The 18,514-nt window shown below is 43.5% G+C and overlaps 2 protein-coding genes and 1 pseudogene across 3 annotated transcripts in view; 2 read left to right on the top strand and 1 right to left on the bottom strand.

Moving 5' to 3' along the window:
* The window catches only part of CWC25 (CWC25 spliceosome associated protein homolog), a 30,756-nt gene extending 13,508 nt beyond the window's left edge, over positions 1-17,248 (bottom strand). Inside the window, exons 1-8 of the mRNA XM_068531468.1 lie at positions 17,089-17,248; positions 14,621-14,793; positions 6,926-7,162; positions 3,526-3,595; positions 2,700-2,827; positions 1,977-2,040; positions 1,141-1,352; positions 663-761 (exon numbers count right to left, since the gene is read on the bottom strand). Coding sequence (XP_068387569.1) covers positions 663-761; positions 1,141-1,352; positions 1,977-2,040; positions 2,700-2,827; positions 3,526-3,595; positions 6,926-7,162; positions 14,621-14,793; positions 17,089-17,106 — 1,001 coding nt within the window. The 5' untranslated portion in view covers positions 17,107-17,248. The remainder of the gene's footprint in view (positions 1-662; positions 762-1,140; positions 1,353-1,976; positions 2,041-2,699; positions 2,828-3,525; positions 3,596-6,925; positions 7,163-14,620; positions 14,794-17,088) is intronic.
* The window catches only part of LOC137755070 (large ribosomal subunit protein eL19), a 406,958-nt gene that overhangs the window by 132,414 nt on the left and 256,030 nt on the right, over positions 1-18,514 (top strand). The gene's annotated exons all lie outside the window — the stretch shown is intronic.
* On the top strand, positions 8,645-9,156 carry LOC137755416 (mitochondrial import inner membrane translocase subunit Tim17-A pseudogene; annotated as a pseudogene).

The raw sequence follows: 18,514 nt of genomic DNA on the forward strand, positions 1-18,514 counted from the left end.
AATTGGGGGAGGCAGTTAAAGGAAGTACACAAAAGTTGCCCAAGTCAACTAAACTTTCTTTTTTTTTTTTATGGGATCTTCGTTCCTTGACCAGGGATTGAACTGGAGCCCACGGCAGTGAAAGCGCCGAGTCCTAACCACTGGACTGCGAGGGAATTCCCTCATCTAAACTTCTAAGAGCAATCGAGACCCCTAGGGAGCCTTTCATGGGCACAGCCAACTCCCCTCAGGTCCCATGACTGCACACCCATGTTCTGTCTGACCCACACCACACCCAACTCAAACACAGAGTTTATCTTAGGGTGTCTGCCCTCAAGGAGACCACCTTCCTGCTTCCCTTTCAGCTGATGCCTCAGGAAAGGAGCACACTCTCAAGAAAAGCTTCCTGTAGAAATCTCTGTGAGAGTAACATGTTTACAGGTGTTGAGAGACAGTCACTTAGTGAATTGGTCATTAGTTCAATAGTTCAAAACTATTTACTTTGTCCTTTCAATGTGACTCGCGTGGGGTGGGGGGCAGGGCAGATGGTTAAAAGTTGACCAAGATGAATAAAAGAGGGGTGGGCAAAAACGGTGATATAGATTATCCACTTGCCCTGGTCTCAGCCATTCCAAGACTCAGGCCTGAAAGTCTGAAGTTAACCTACTGGGCTCTTGACTCACCTGGTGTACCCATGAGCATGCCGCCTTTGGTAGATGTCTTTTTTAGGTGATAGGCTCTTACTTCGGCCTCTGTCTCTCCTATTTACCTTAGAGTTGTGCCTGTAACAGATACAGAGGGCAGAGAGGAGAAGAGCTTTTTCAATACAGTGGCTTTTATCATGTCCCTCAAATGATGGAAGAAAAGCTAACAGTTTTAAAACTATAATCCAAATTGAAGAAAACAGAGGGAAGAAGTGGAAGAAAAACAAAGGCACAAGGATACATAAGATTTGGTATTAATCTCACTCTAGAGATTCCACATATATAAATATGTAGTTCTAGGGGTCTGAGCTTTACATTAAAAAAAAAAAAAAGTAAAGATAATAACAAAGCAAAGACATTTGGAAGAGTTGATGAACAGACATCGCTAAAAGCAAATACCAGCTGTAACCAGGCCCCCACATTCACAGGTTATTTCCCACTGAATTCCCATACTTACGGCTTGCTTGACCTTGGGGACCGTGACCTTCTGCCCGGGGATCGAGACCTCCTGTCCCGAGACCCTGCTTCTCTGGTGCTCTTCTTGCTGGCATGTCTCGGAGGTGAGGGAGAGGAGCTTCTGGACCTGGAGTAATTCTTCAACCCACGCACTCGCTTTTGCTCAGCTGTCAGAGGACCCTGCAGTCCCTGGCTATGGTCAGAGTTCCTGACCTATATCATCAAGGAAAGGAAGAAAAGCTATTCATAGGAAAATCTAGCAGCTCAGGAGAAGATGCAGTGAAACAAGAAAATGAATAAGCACTGAGGTTCTGTAAGGAGCCAACTGGGTATACCAATCCCATCACATAGTTATCACTGAGAGCTGTATAAACTTAGGAAAGTTATCCTCAGAATGCTCTGGAAGGATGTATCACCCAACCACCTAAATTGGCTTGGCTCTTTGCTACAGCCTAAGGAGGAGCAGGAGGCAGAATATGGAGGAGAGGACCTCAGGTTAAACACACTGAGGGGAAAAAAGGAATCCAGAGGGATGTACATTTATCAAAAAGTCATCAACCCTTAAAATGTACGCATTTCATGTAAGTTACATGCAGAGGGATGGACGGAATGCCTAAACGCCCACTGGTAGTTTAGCCTCTCTGCTCAGAGGGCCCTCAGCCATAGTCAGAGGCTCAGGGATAAGGAATGGGCCTGTTCTCCAGTCTGTGCTGCCCAAACTCCCTTCCTTCCGCATGTCTGATTGGCTGCTAAATATGCTCTGTGTCCAAAGAGGCAGCCAGGTTGGCACGTTCCAGTCCCACGGTCACACTCCCTTTGAGAAGCCCAGATCCTTACCTGTAAGCCATATCCAGGGACTTTGGACAAAACAGGGGAAGAATTTGCCATCTTCTTTTGAGATCTAAGAGATTAAAACACATACTCATTGAAAAAGAAAATGCCTAAAGGTCCAGTTTACAGCTCTTGTGCTGAGACATGCTTCCTGTTTCAAACGTGACCTTTCCCACCTCCCGGCTCTCACATGGGAGTGTGTTTCTCCATCTTTGCTGAAAGATGCATCAGCACAGTCATGTTTTTCCTGCGAAAAACCGTGGGCCTTGCTTTTCAGCCCCAGCACCCGAGCACATTCTCCTCTCACCTCGTGCTGCTATTCTAAGGACTACGAGTGAGTCAGCAGAGACAGTGCTGGCGGCTCCCGCAAAGAAGACACACAGAACAGGTCCAGATGGGCCCATTAATGTATTTGGAAAAAAAAAAAAAAAGCTTCCATAAAACCCACTTAAGTCTTGCAGGAATCAAGAGCTGAGATGAAAGTCATATCCAGGACGTCTGACCTAAGACTGACACAGCTACAGCCAGCTCCCCTGGGGGTTTCGCCAACTCCTCCGGGAACTCAAGTGCTAGCTGGCCAGCTCTGGGGGCAGAGGGCCGGTGTGCAAGTGTTCTCCACTGAACCCCCAGAACCTGGTGGCCCCTGGCCTGGAGCAGGTATTCAGTCCGTATCTGTGGAATGAATGAGTGAGTGAATCAACGGTGCAGGAGGCCGCTCCACACGCTCACCTCTCCCGGCCGTGCTCATCCTCGCTGCTGCAACGATCGCTGCCTGAGCTTCTGTGCTTATGTTTCTTGTGCTTCTTTTTCTTCTCCTTCTTTTTCTTCTTCTCCTTTTTTTCCAGACTCATTTGCAACTAGAAAATGCCCAGAACATAACCACGCAAGATTACTGGGACCCCTGTCAGTCCCTCTGAGGGGATGGGGTCATGTGTAAACTACGTGCCTCCAGGCCTCAGGGTCTACAGGGGTCCAGGACATGATCAGACGTCCCCTGTCGACAAGAGTGGAGGGTCTGGACCCTGGTTGTGCACAAACGCCCCTAGACTACTGAACGGACTCTCTGGTGGGTGGGGCTGGGAATCTGTGTTTTGAAACAGTCCCCAGAACCACTGCCTAGGAATTCCCATTTGTCAAAAGACTGCAACTCCGCTGACAGTAATCAGGGACCACAAGATCAATCTTTAAACTTTCCTTACCAACTAATCCAAGAAACGATCACATAATATGTTACATGAGTGATGAATGGGCCCTAAAGGCTTGATACCCCCTGATCTCCTGAACACACTGCATGATCATGCTTTCCACAGGCATATCCCAATACCCCTCTTTTTCTGGAAGAATGATATAACATGCTGTTTTTCCAACCAAAGGACATAAAAGAGAAAATCAAGCATAATTAAGCTTTATATGTTAAGACTGCACAAAATCACCAGGAGAAGGTCTCTAAAAGACAAAAATGTTTAAAGCCATTCTGCTTTCCCTCTCGTAAGAGTAAATGGAGAGGAGTTTTCATGTTAAGTAGCTCTTGATGCTTATCTGATGTACTACTTACCAATTCTTTGATTTTCTTCATTTTCACAGGATTATTCAATACCTCTCTTTTTTTCTCTTCTTCTTTCTTCCTAAAGAGAAGTTATAAAAATCATGATTCTTTCTTTCAGAAAAGGGGATTAAATCATTCATTCTACTCTCCATAATTCTATACAGGAATCTTTTTTCTCAATGCAGGCAGACAGGCCCCATGGTGCAATCTGCATGATTGTGTGGAAGCCAGAAATCTTTCCCAAATCTGCATAAGGGATTGAATATTGTGGGGAAAGTTCACACTGGTTCCCTGTTGTGCAAGAAAGTGAGTTTGGTCTGTTGCTTGTTAAGCTTCATGCTCAGGGCTTCCCAACTGGTCAAGTAAATGTATGTCATCTTGTGTATCAAACGTATGCAACATTTCAATACTACCTCCACTGTTTAGCATGATAACCCCTGGGAAATAAACAGAATGGATTCCTCTTTCAAGAAGTCTTACTCTCACATAGTGTTCATAGGAGCGTAAACTGGTCAACCTTCCCGGCGGACAATTCGGCAACATTTATCACAGCCTGTACATACTCACAAACTCTTTAATCTCACAAATGCTTCCTCAAGAATTTGTTGCTGAAAGGATATAATCAAGGAAGGTCACTAAAAAGGTGTTCATATTGTAACAATGAAAACTTGGAAACAAGTTAGGGATCCAACAGGAGAATATTAATAAATTATGGTAGAGACTTCCCTGGTGGGCCAGTGGTTAGGAATCCGCCTTCCGGGCTTCCCTGGTGGCGCAGTGGTTGAGAATCTGCCTGCTAATGCAGGGGACGCGGGTTCAAGCCCTGGTCTGGGAAGATCCCACATGCCGCGGAGCAATTAGTCCCGTGAGCCACAATTACTGAGCCTGCGCGTCTGGAGCCTGTGCTCCGCAACAAGAGAGGCCGCAATAGTGAGATGCCCGCGCACCGTGATGAAGAGTGGCCCCCGCTTGCCACAACTGGAGAAAGCCCTCGCACAGAAACGAAGACCCAACACAGCCAAAAATAAATAAATTATTTAAAAAAAAAAAAAAAAAAAAAAGAATCCGCCTTCCAATGCAGGGGATGCAGGTTCAATCACTGGTCAGGAAACTAAGATCCCACATGCTGGGGCAACTAAGCCCACGCACCCCAGCTAGAGAGCCCGCACGCCACAATGAAAGATCCTGCATGTCGCAACTAAGACCCAACGCAACCAAAAATAAATAAATAAAAATTTAAAAAAACAAAACAAAAAAAAGAAAGGGAAGGTGTCAAAAAAATGTTTAAAAATAAATAAATAAATTATGGTATATCCATACAATATAGATATTAAAAATGATGTGACAGAAGCATAGTCAGCAACATAGAAAAATGTCCCATATACATGATTAGGTGATAAAAAGGAGTTTATAAAATAATATGCACAATATTTGTACACCAATGTTCATAGCAGCATTATTCACAATAACCAAAAGGTGGAAATAACCCAAATGTGCACGACAGATGAATGGATTAAAAAATGTGGTATACACATGCAACGGAATATTATTCAGCCTTAAAAAGGAAGGAAATTTTGATACATGCTACAACATGGATGAACCTTGAAGACATTATGCTTAGTAAAATAAGCCAGTCACAAAAAAACAAATATTGAATGATTTCAACTTTTATGAGGTTCAGAATAGTCCAACTCCTAGAAATGAAAAGTACAATAGTGGTTGCCAGGGGCTGGGGGGGAAAGGAAATGAAGAGTTGTTGCTTAACGGATACAGATTTTCAGTTATGCCAGATGAAAAACTTCTGGAGATTGGTTGCACAACAATTTGGATACCCTTACTACTGAACTATATATATACTTAAAATGGTTAAAATGGTAAATTTTATGTCATGTGTATTTTACCACAATTTTTAAAAAGAAGGAAATTCTGAAACATGCTATAACACAATGAACCTTGATGACATTATGCTGAGTGAAATAGGTCAGTCACAAAAGGACAAATACCATATGATTCCACTTATATGGGTAACTACAGTAGTAACAGTCATAGGAACAGAAAGTAGAAGTGGTTGCCAGGAGCTGGGAAGAGGAGAGAATGGGGACTTACTGTTTAATGAGTATAAGGTTTCAGTTGCGAAGATGAAAAAGTTCTGGAGAAGGATAGGTAGTGGTGATGGTTGCACAATGATGTGAATATACTTACTGCTACTGAAATGTACACTTAAAAATAGTTAAGATGGGACTTCCATGGTGGCGCAGTGGTTAAGAATAGGCCTGTCAATGCAGGTGACACGGGTTCGAGCCCTGGTCCAGGAATATGCCACATGCCACAGAGCAACTATGCCCGTGCGCCACAACTACTGAGCCTGTGCTCTAGACCCTGCGAGCCACAACTACTGAGCCCACGTGGCACAACTACTGAAGCCCATGCACTCTAGGGCCTGCGCTTCGAAACAAAAGAAGCTACCGCAATGAGAAGCACGTGCACCACAATGAAGAGTAGCCCCCGCTCGCCACAACTAGAGAAAGCCCGTGTGCAGCAACGAAGACCCAATGCAGCCAAAAATAAATAAATAAATAAAATAAATTTATTAAAAAACAAACAAACATGTACTCATGATACAATGTGAGTGTGGGAAGAGTGCCTGCTCACATTTGTATGCTGGTGAGTTTAAGAAACTTTAAAAAAAAAGAAAAAAAAAGTTAAGATGGTAAATTTTATGTTATGTATATTTTACCACAATAATTAATTAAGAAGCTAACAAAATGGGAGAAAATATTTACATATAAATATATATCTGTAATATATAGATAACTTTAAAAGAATTTTCAAAAGAAATGTAAATAAGAAATATTTTTTAATGTTCAACCTTACACACTTGAAATAAAATAATGAAAATTAAAAACAAAACCAAAAAAAATGCACCACATGATTTCATTTAACACCCAAAATGCAGCTCTACTTTGATCTGTTACATATTAGGGTTAAATAAAATTCTAAAGTTTCTTTTCAAAGGATTCTGCTGCAAAAAACAAACAAAAGGGAGGGGTAGAGGGGAGGGGAAAAGGCCTATTCACCCCCCCCCCAGCCAACTCTACACATATCCCCCAATTTCTAAGAAGCTGCCAGTCTTTCTCACCTTGCTTCTACCTCTTATTTTTGTTTAAGGGCCAAAGGTAAATGAATAAATTTGGTCTGGTCTGGTACATTTACCAATCTCTTCCCAAACAGCCTAGTTCAGGCACCCTTAATAGAGCCTCCTTCTTAACATCAGAAGCCCAAATGGAGACAAATCCTTTTACATGGCAGACAAAAGCCAACAGGAAACCAACTGCAAAGCAAGAGGTGAGATAACATCTCTGCTAAGCATCTCTGTAATAAAACCCCCTTCTCAGCCGTTCATCAGTACCTGATGATGAAGAGAGGATCCTCCCGGATTTTGCTGGCCATGTCAAGAAGGGAATTGGCACCTGATGGGGCAAAGATAGAGCCTGGGAGGAGTCCTGTCTCAGAAGAACAGCCTGTCTCCTTCTCCTCCATCTTCTCAAAAACGTATTTGTCAATGGGGCGCCCCAGCAAGTACTCATCACGGTTCACCATCCCACCAGGACCCTGGTACATCCAGTCCAATTTTTCTTCCTTTTTCCTAGTTCAAAAAAAAAAAAATACAGTCAAAGAAAATGTAGACTTCTCAAACCTACACACAAAACCTGAACATGAGGGATAGATAAGCACAGCTGGGGGAATCCACTGGCGGCACAGTGGTTAGGACTCCACGCTCTCACTGCCAAGGGTGCAGGTTTGATCATCGCTGGTCAGGGAACAAGGATCCCACAGGCCGCAAGGCGTGGCCAAACTTTAAAAAAAAAAAAAAAAGGCACAGCTGGTCAGAACAGGACTCATTCTACAGGCTCCTTAGCAAGGGCTAAACACCACACTCCATGGGGCACTTGGGAAGAAACGGTACGTGCTGTCATGGAGTTTACATTTTAGGAGAGAGATCATTTCCACACACCTAAAGCAATTTATGAGGAAAAAAAAGTTCCTTCTGCCTGGGGCATGGATCTTTTGCCCAGGGTTTCTCAAGTCTCCTTTACAAAGTCTTTATGTTGTGCTTTCATTTCGAGGATAATCTGAAAGAGCTAACATGCATGTTCTGGATCAGCTCATCACCAAAACAATTTCAGTGACCACATATGCAGCTGTGTTTACTGTGTGTTTTGGTGCTTATTGTCACCTTGGCACCAGTGGTAATATACTACATTCGAGGGGATAATGAGAAAAGACCAGCAATAACAAGTTATGCTTTCAAGCCAAAAGAGGGAAGCAAAATTATGTCACAGTATCATGCCAAATATTTTCCTGTGGTTCTAAGAGAAAAAAAAGTGGTGAGAAAATTGAGCCCTCACACAACAGACAGTAAAGGTGTGCTGAATTCATTCATAAGAGCATGTGTTGGAGCAGCCAATATCACATTCACACTGCAAGTAGCAAAGTAGGTTCATCGAAACAGTATTATCTATAACATTAGGTGCAATGGTTTTTGACTATGACTTTTTCATTTTGTATATTTATTTTTGTTTAAGATTATATAACAACTATGAGCATAAATAATACCTTCCTAGTTATATCTTTGCATATATTTTTAATAAAAATAATTTAAACCATTAATAGAGGGTCCAACCCTTTAGATTTCTTTTCCTATTACAAGGATTGGTTTGAGAAACACTATAGTCTATGATTAAGAATTGATTGTGGGGCTTCCCTGGTGGTGCAGTGGTTAAGAATCCGCCTGACAATGCAGGGGACACGGGTTCGAGACCTGGTCCGGGAAGATCCCACATGCCGCGGAGCCACTGAGCCTGTGTGCCACAACTGCTGAAGCCCGCGTGCCTGGAGCCTGTGCTCCCCAACGGGAGAGGCCTCCACAATGAGAGGCCCGCGCACCACAACGAAGAGTAACCCCTGCTCGACGCAACTGGAGAAAGCCTGAGTGCAGCAACAAAGATCCAATGCAGCTATAAATAAATAAATAAATTTATTAAAAAAAAAAAAAAAAAGAATTGTGGGCCACTGGGGTCAGGCTCCACCCAGCTTACCCACCCTCAGTCACACCACTGGGGTCAAGATGGAGGAGCAAGAGTGAGAGCCGTGCCCTGGAGAACTATGTGGAAGACTGTGGTGGGGCCTTTATGATGGGTACCAGAGGTAGTAGTGTCTTTTATGCAATTAAAGGTTTTCACCATTCTCCAGTGGGAGTAAACCAGAGACTATGTGGGAGTTTGACAGCTATTAAAACCAGGCCTCCACAGTTGGCAGGTGGCTTTGCAGTTTGGGGAGGTCTGTTTTCCATGATTCTCTGCTGGATGGTGCATGTTAGAAAGACCTCTGGAATTCCGTCACAAGTGCAGCCTTCACAGGAGTCACACTGGCAGCCAAAAGGGACCAGTGGCCACAGTTGTTGGGTCAGCTGTGACTGGTGGCATTCTCCTAGGGTTAATTGGAGGAGCTGGTATCTTATTGACAAGATCTGCCTCTGTGTAGTTTCCCAATGCTCCTCGGTTTGCTGAAGATCCCTCCCTGGTGCCTTCAACTCAGTTACCACCCTCACCTTTTGGAGACTATCAACAATATCAATGACTTCTTTCCCAGAATTTCTTTAACAGAATAAGCTGTAATTCAAGAAGGATTTTGGAAGATCAAGATACAATGTATTTTTAAATCACAGGTGAGACAACCATGGCCAAGTAGGCTATTAAGAGATATTGAGCACTTTTTTCTATTTAAAGGAACATGGGGGAATGGGTGTAAAAAGACAATACAGTTATTTATTCATAGTTGGACTGTATTTATAATCAAAATACATGTCTAACAGCATTAAAAGAAACTGTAATAAGTGCTTAGAAGATGAAGAACCAAGGGACAAATAACAGTGAAACACAACCATCATTTCCTTGGAGACTTCTCTGCCTGGTTTTGTGTGTTCTGTTATTCAAACAATAAAAAACTCCTGGGGGTTGGAGGGAATTGACTGTGAAAGGCAGACTGCATAAGAGCTTAAAGAGGTCTGAGCAAGAAGATCGGTGGTGACTAGAATATTCTGGCAAGCTCATTTTCCTGAAAGGCAGTATAACATAATGGTTAAGAGCACAAGCTCTGGAGTCAGGCAACATGGATTTGAATCCCGGCTCTAAAGCCAAGCAACTCATCTGAGCACTGGTGTCCTCACCTGTAAAATGGGGATAAAAGAGTACCTGCCTCATAGGGTTGCTGGGGATTAAATAAGTCAATGAATTTTTAAGGTGTTCAGAAGAGTGCATGGCACAAAGTAAGTACTAAATAAACCCTAGCTAGTCTTTTTTGTTTTGTTTTGTTTTGTTTTACTTCAAGGGCAACTCAACAACTGGCAGAAGAAACAGAAATGTATTAAGAGATAAAATATGTACTTCATAATTTCTTTGCCCCTCCTATCGCATAACCTACCTTTTAGTTCTGTCATGTCTTCTTACCCTGGGGATAAATCATTGATGTTCCCACTAGCTAGTCTTTTTATTCTCTATGTATGTGTTTTGTATCTCCCACCAGGTTTTTTTAAACTCCTAGATGGCTGGAATGAATCCCAGACAGTTGCCTAATATGTTCAGTGTTCGACAATTCATGGGCAATGGGTCTGGAGCTGGCAGTACTTTTTGAATGAAAAGCAGGTCTCAGTGATCGAGTAGGGGGGGATCCTAAAAGGACTTGTCAAAGATGACTCAAGGGATCATGCCTATGCATGCCTGACACAAACACAGATGGGGAAACTGGAAATAAATATTTGTTTATTCATTTGTAAACACTGACTCAGCACACTTCCTATGTGCCAGGCAGAGGAAGAAGGTCAGAAAGATGACAAAGATTCAGGCAGCTGAGTTGCTCACAGGCTACCAGATGAGGCACAGAGGTCAACAAATTACCAAACAGTGCTGCTGAGAGCTAAGTATGTGATGGGTAACTGTGGGACACTTGAAGCAGAACTGCCTGAATAAAAAAAAAAAAAGAACTGCCTGAATATACAGAGATACAAGAGTTTGTGTGGGATAAATGTGGGAGTTGTCAGCATGAAGCAGACACTGGTACCAGAGGAATGAAGGGAGAAGAACAGTGAGCCTTGGGAAGCAGGAGCAGTTACTGGATGAGGGAAAAGAAGCTAAGCAAGTGAATAAAAGAGAAGAGACGGTATGAAGAGGTAGGAGGGCCAGGAATATGCAGGCAGAGGAGCAAAACGTATCCAGAAGAAAGGATAGGAAAAATGAAGACAGATACTTCTATAAAGTAGTATTTTCAGGGCTACAGCTAGTCTTAAAAGGACTCAACTAATATCAGTACTGCTCAGGCCCTGCAGTAAGAGAACATGTTGTATCGCTGAGATCCAGTGCCACTGGACTTGACCTGGTTCCGCCACTACCCAGCTGGGTAAACGTGCAAGTTACTTCTGTGCACTTCCATATCCTCACGTCTAAAATGGAGCTAGCAACTGCCATCTCTCATCATTTTTAAAGTGAGACCCTCTCTCTGAGTTTTTAAATGAGAGAAGATTTGGGGTAAAAGTCATATAAAAACGAAATGATGCATAGATTTTTGCTGTTGCTATCACTAAGGATATAGAACAGGTTCTCAATTGAGGCTGCCCATGAGGATCACCCAGGGAGCTCTTAAAGTATCCAGATGCCCTTGCCCCAGACACCCCCTGCTATTCTTAGAGAGTCTGCTTGGGTGGGAATCACTCCCATCTTCATTTATCTAATCTTCCAAGGATACCCTAAAGTGCAAGCGTTGAAAAATGCTGGTAAAGAAAACACAATTTTCTAATATTATCAGTAAATACTTAAACAACATTCTAGTGCAAAGAGGGATTTGGATGGAGAGCAAGGATAACGTGCATACTGAGGTTTTTTCTTTGTTCTAAGAGAGCTGTATAATAAACACAGAAAAGATTATCTGAACCATACAAGTGAATTGTAAATAGCAAAGGGTTGTATTGGATAAATGAAAAGCACGACACTATGCAAAGAACTACACAAACCAGTCAGCTGGACAAGCAGATTGTCTAAATACATCTGCAAGTAAAGACCAAAAAAAGGGACCTACGTGCTAACCTTTGAGTTTCATAACATTGGAGAATATGTGAGGGGGCAAAAAATCAAAAGAATATAAAATCACCTTCCTCCTATTCACAACAGACAAGAGGGCATGAGGGTCAGCAACAGGATATACACTGACTCCCAGCTCTGAAGCTGCTCATCTATACTCTGACCTCATTAATTAGACTCTGCAAAGCCCAAATTTCTGACATATCAGGCACAGAATATGTAATGCTTGGCTGAATAAAAATTTCAAAATAATTTTTTACTTTTGGTTAGTGGGAGAGTAAACTCTTATGACTAATGGGTATTCCGTCTAAAATTGACATTTGTTTTAAAATCAAGGGTTCACAAAATCTCAAACTTCACATATAAAAATGCCATATAAGCTGCCCAGGAATTAATTCAAATGTGTGAAATTTATTTAGTTTAAATTATAAAGAATATAATTTATACAAAGTGTATATAGTAAAATAATTTAATGTGTATCTATGGTTAGAAAAAACTTATAGGGACCTCCCTGGTGGTCCAGCGGTTAAGACTTTGCCTTCCAATACAGGGGGTGCGGGTTCGATCCCTGGTTGGGGCTAAGATCCCACGTGCCTTGAGGCCAAAAAAACGAAACAGAAACAATATTGTAACAAATTCAATAAAGGTTAAAAAAAAAAAAAAAACTTCTAAAATTTCATTCTTTTACCTCATTTTATATATTAATGCTCTAAATATATTGTGCTGTACTTTAAAAACTCCAAGACTCCATTTATTTTAAAACATTTCAAATTTTATACTTAAGTCAGAATGGCCTTCTGCCAATCCTGAAAGAATGTATACATATATACAATGGAATATTACTCAGCCATAAAAAGGAACGAAAATGGGTCATTTGTAGAGATGTGGACGGATCTAGAGACTGTCATACAGAGTGAAGAAAAAGTAAGTCAGAAAGAGAAAAACAAATATTGTATATTAACACATATATATGGAATCTAGAAAAATGGTACAGATGAACCAGTTTGCAAGGCAGAAATAGAGACACAGATGTAGAGAACAAACGTATGGATACTAAGGGGGGGAAGTTGGAGGGGGTGAACTGGGAGATCAAGATTGACATGCATACACTAATATGTATAAAATAGATAACTAATAAGAAGCTGCTGTATAAAAAATAAATAAAATAAACAAACAACAAAAAAGAAAGAATGTAATCGTTATCCTGCCTAAATTCCATAATGCCATTTCCACGAACTGAAACTAAGTCTCTCTCTCTCACACACACACACATGCCTCTGAATGTCACAAATCCTCCTGTCATGAAATTACTAAGGAAAAGCCCTGTATATCCAACAGGGGAAGTATGTCACATGTCACCCTGGAGACTTGCCCACTAGGATATGAACAAGGGATAGTACAGATAAGTCAATTTTAGTCTATCTGGAGTTTTTATTCAATTCTGATTTAGGAATGCACTGCATATTTTTTAAAAAAAATTTTAAAATACTGATTTATTGGTGATTGTTCCAGTGAAGAAGTGGGTTTTCTCGGATTTGTTTTTTTCATACAGAATACAGTTTGTTGTTATTATATGCACCTTTTACTGAAACTTAATCAGGAAGTCAAACGAGAAAGCAATAGCTCTTACCAGAAACAAAATTCCCAGTATATTAAAATAAGTCAGAGATTATAAATATCTTTAGTATATTCACTACTTACTGCTTTTCACTGTTTTAAAAAAACAAATTCCCAAAGAATAATTTTACATTTGATTTTAAAGCAGGTAATTTTTAACTATATTTTCTTACATTTAAGATTTACAAAAAATATGTTATGTACAGATTGTTTAATGTTCTTGGGATAAAAAAAACATTGATGACTCCCAATTTCCACTGAATACTACCTGTACTCTCAAACATGACATTTGAAGACCTTCACTTTTCATTAGCTGCAGAAAAAGTACACTGAATATTTAGAAACAAGAAAGAGTAAAGAAAATAGAGATGGAAATTCGGATCGGCTTTAAAAAAAAAAAAATTGGGGCGCTCTCACAACACCTAGCTTCTATCCAGTGCTAACTCCATTAGCGCCACCACGACCACCTCCCTGGCTCTAGAAACCTCCCTCTGAGAACAAGTTAGAGACTTTACTTTTGCCCTCCCTGGGCCGCAGAACCTCCGCTTGAGAGCACCCTCCCCACTGCCAGCCAGCTCAGTGCGCGGCCACTTCCCGGCCAAGAGCCCCGGCTGGACCTGGAGCTGATCTCGCCTTATTAAATTACAGAAATCGGTAAAGAAGAACATTCCCACTGTCTATCCTCACACCCCAGATTAGAATCCCACGTTCTGGGAAACCTGCACTGCATATTTTATGCTTTTAATTTTTCTCAGAACACATTTATTTCCATCCCCTTTTATGAGATGGGTAGAGTAATTATTGTCTGTTACTCCCATCCTAAATTATGCAAGAGGAAACTGAAGTCAGGGAAAATTGAATGAGACTGTCCACAGTCACACAGCTTTTGCTGACAGACACACCATCTACCTCCTTCCATGGGACCTCTCTGCCTCCCTAAAACGAGCCTGCAATCCATAAATAAACAAAAGCAGGACTGAGGCCTCAACACATACTGAGAAGCAGGGTACAGGCAATCATCCTCAGCCACAGTTATTTGGCAATCATCTACCATGAACTTGGTCTACACTAAGCCCTTTATATGTCATCTCATTTGATCCTCAACAAACCTTAGGAGTTGGGTACTCTCACTCCCCCGGTTCTACTGAGGTAACCAAGGCTCCCAAACTTGCTCCCAGTTACACAGCGAGGCTAGTTCATGCCATGCCAGCCTCAGAACCCAGGCCAGTCTGATTCCAAACTCACGCTCTTAACCAGCTATCATGCAACAACTGGACGATGCACCTGCAGGCAGTTCTGCAACTCCCCACACACCAAGACACCCCCAGGTCAAAGCGCCCCAGCTCCTCACGTACTTGACAGCTCCAACGTCCTCCGCATAGCGCTGCATCTCCTCCCGGGCCCTCTCCTCCCGCAGCTCGCGCTGAAGCTCCTCAATCTTTTTCCGCTCAGCCTCATGCTTCTGCTCAGCTTTCCACACTTTCTCCACATTGCGGAGGGTCTGCGGGTGCCAGCTCTTCTTCAGATTCTGTGGGAAATGAAAGGAGGGAGAAAACAATGCGGCCAGTGGGTGGGTGGTGAGTATAACTGGCCCTCCCTTTCCCACCCCTATATTCATGCCAAGGCAGGCATGTAAGGGCAAGACGTCTTTAACAATGGCAAGGTTGGCACCCAAAAATCTCACACATGGGGGTGCGGGAGAGAGGTTGTTCAAGTACATAAAGCTTCAGGAAGAAACAGGCCCCTCCGAGATTCCCTTCAAATACTTCTATCCTGAAATGTGTGAGTCTGACTTCCACTGGCCATGCCTGAAGTGAGGGTTGGTGATGACAGTACAGGAGGAATGGGGTAGATAAGCAGGAAAGTATAGACTCTGAAAGGCAAAAGAATTCAAGTGCCTTTGGCACTGGACGTTCATTCTTATGAACACAGCCTTCTTTTCCTTGAGTCCACTTAACGTGCCTTAAACTTGCATGGTTTACAACCCCACCTAGTACCTCTTTCAACCTTCCTTCCCAAGAATCTCCCCCTGGTTCTGATCTTCCCCCTCACCCTCAAGGAATGCTTCTCCTCTCCCTCCTCCCCATGAGCCACTGCTTTGGTTCAGCTTCCCAACCAGGGAAGGTTTCCTGGAGGAAGTGCCATCTAAGGATAATTATAAATTAGCCCAGTGATGTAGGAAGCGGGAAGGAGTGGGGTAGATTTCCACACAGAGGTAACAGCACACACAACTGCAGGCCCAGTGGTGAGAAAGAACAAATAATTCAGCATGGCTGGAGATAGGAGAGCAAGCTGATGGGAAGGGGCTCAAGATGAAGCCAACTAAGAAAGCAACAGATTAAGGGCCTTATAAGCCACGTTAAGGGATTGGATTTTATCCTGTTGACAGTAGAAAACACTAAGCATTCATGTGCAGGTGGGAGGCATGACCAGCCTAGCATGTAAAGAATGGATTGGAGAGGATCAGGATTGAAAACCAGGAGACCAGTTAAGAAACCTAAATCAGGGAATTGCCTGGCGGTCCAGTGGTTAGGACTCCGTGCTCCCACTGTAGGGGGCGGGGTTCAATGCCTGGTCAGGGAACTAAGATCCTGCGTGCTGCTCAGTGTGGCCAAAATAAATTTTTTTTTTTTAAATGAGGGCTTCCTTTTTTCTCTCTCTTCTTGTACTCCCTTTCCCCTCATCAGGTTGTTCAGTCCTTCCTCCCTTCCTCCCCAACCCTCCACCTTGTCCTAATGGTCCTCCTCTCTCGCCTTCAGTATGGGTGATTTTGCCTCCCAGGGAACATTTGGCAATGTCTGTAGACAGTTTTGGTTGTCACAACTGAAGGAGAAAGGTGCTACTGTCTAGAGGCCAGGGACACTGCTACATGCACAGGACCACACACACAACAAAGAATTATCCAGCCCAAAATGTCAATAGCACTGAGGTTGAGGAACTCTGGGATTAGAGCTTTCCTGTCCCTAAATGCAGCTACTTGAAGACACTAAGTCAGAAGAACCTCGATGGTATCTTGGAACTCATTCTAGCTGACAACACCTGACAAACTCTAATATAGCTACTGGACAGGTGGCTAAACGAATCTATTTCCTGATTCAATTAGCTACACTTTCAGGAGATGAGCATTTTTCTGATCTTGCACCATGTTCTTATGGGTACATTTGCCCAATTCGGAGGCTTAGCCCCCTACAAATGAACTATACAGTTTAAGAGAAATAGCCACATAACTTATATTAAGTGCTATGAATTCAGAAGAATGCTCTGCCACTACAGATCAAGATGCAGCACTAAAAAAAAAAAAAAAAAAAAAAAAAAAAAGATGCAGCACTGAAGAGGGAGTGGACGTCAGAAAGGTGAACATGAGGAAGATCTTCCGTGACCCCAGGACATGGCTCAGGGACGAGGACAACGGGGGCACAAATCACCCCTACTATAGCCCAGGACATGACTGAACTCCTAGCTGAGGAAAGGAAATGTATCCCAAGACAAGATATACAAAACGAAGTGACACGTCCTCCATACCCGCCTCCTTTCCTAGCCACGGTTGCAACCGCCCCCGAGGCTTCCCAAAATTTCCAGCCAGAAGGGCTCCCTGTCAACAAACACCACCTGCCTTCCTTGGCGACCCACCTCACATATCTTCCCAAGTCTCCGCCCGGTCCCTCACGGCCTTAGCTATCCGTAGCCTGTCCAGGGCTACAGCTCTCTGTCCCCAACGGCTGCGTTGCCAAGAATACCCACTGTCACCCCCGCCAATTTCCGTCCCCAGCCTCAGTCGGTCTCCGGCCTCAGTCTTCCCCCAGCCCTGGGCTCCCTCACTTACCAGGTCTCCGCCCCCCATGATGGTGGAGACGTTTCCTCACTACGCGGACCTGAAAAACTCAAGAAGGATCGAGGAGAAACGCAGAGAAAGAGTTCAGCTACGACCTCCGGATAGCTGATCCCGGGGACAACTGGCTACCACTTTCACTGCCCGATCCAGAGACCACTTCCGGGAGAGCGTTGTATTACGGCGACGGCGTCGCGGTACCATGACGTTTAATACTCGCTGTCGCGCTGCGTGGCGGTAGCGTCCCGTGCAGTTTCGCAGGTTGCGGCCGTGATATCGCGGGATCTGTGGTTTCACTTTGGTCGCCTCGGGTTGGCTCCTACCCTGATCTCTGGAATAGTGAGGTAAAACGCTGCGGCTGTTTCGGGTTATAGTTGGTCCTGGGCCTAGCCCGGCGGTTCGGTTGCCGTGGCGACGCACCGCGGCGTCCCCCTCGGAGCTCCACTCGGGGCCTCCCTCGCGAGGCCCCAGCATGGACCAGCCTAGGCCGCCCGGAGTTTCTAAACGGCTTTTCAAATCCGCAGTCTCCTCAAACCTCGACTCACAGCCAACCCCCTTACTCCAGGAGTATTTTACGGAGTTAAATAGAAACCATCGAGCCGAAATTCCATCAGCTTCCCTGCACCAAACCTTTAGAATCTGCCAGCGTTCCCCTTTCCTTTCCCTTCGTTTACGATGGAAGAAGCATCCCTCCTAATCTTAAGGCACGGCGGTTCATCTGCTCGGATCCCACCCCTCGCATCTGGTATCACTCAATTCCTCCCTCTCTCCTCTATCTCCCTAAGTATTGGTTCTTTGTCATCATCATTTTAGATACGCTCAGTTGATCCTTAAAAAAGAAAAAAGCTCATGTCTTTCCCCCAGCTGCTGCACTCTCCTCTCCGTCTTTAGCGAACTTGAAACAAGTTGTCTCCACTACGGAGACAAGATGCTTGCACTTCGGGAACGAGATGCTTCCGCTTCATCTTCTGCTTAACCTAAACCCTCCGCTCAACTATTCTTCCCGTGATCTTCAGTAATACCCCTGTATTTAAATCAAATAACACATTTCATCCTCATCTGGACTACCCCTAGCCTTTGGTATTGAGGACCACTCTCTCCTTATCGAAACACTTTTCACTTGACTTCTTCCCATCACTCTCCAAATTTTCCTTCTCTAGATCCTTCTCAGGGAACATTTTCTTTGTTTCTTCCTCATCCGTTCTGTCTTAGGTCCTTTCACAGTAGGTGCTCTCCTTGGGTGATCTCATCTACTCACAGGGTTTCAGTTACCATCTATATGCTAATGAATCCCAAATTCATTATCTCCAGTCGTAGCCCTCTTTCAAGCTCCAGGGTTTTAAGCCTGGCTATTAGGCATTTCCAATTGGACATCTGGAAGTCACTTAAACTAAATGCGTTATCTCACCTATACGTACTC

The sequence above is a fragment of the Eschrichtius robustus genome, chromosome 20 (genome assembly GCF_028021215.1).
Source record: "Eschrichtius robustus isolate mEscRob2 chromosome 20, mEscRob2.pri, whole genome shotgun sequence".
NCBI classification, from domain to species: Eukaryota; Metazoa; Chordata; class Mammalia; order Artiodactyla; family Eschrichtiidae; genus Eschrichtius; species Eschrichtius robustus.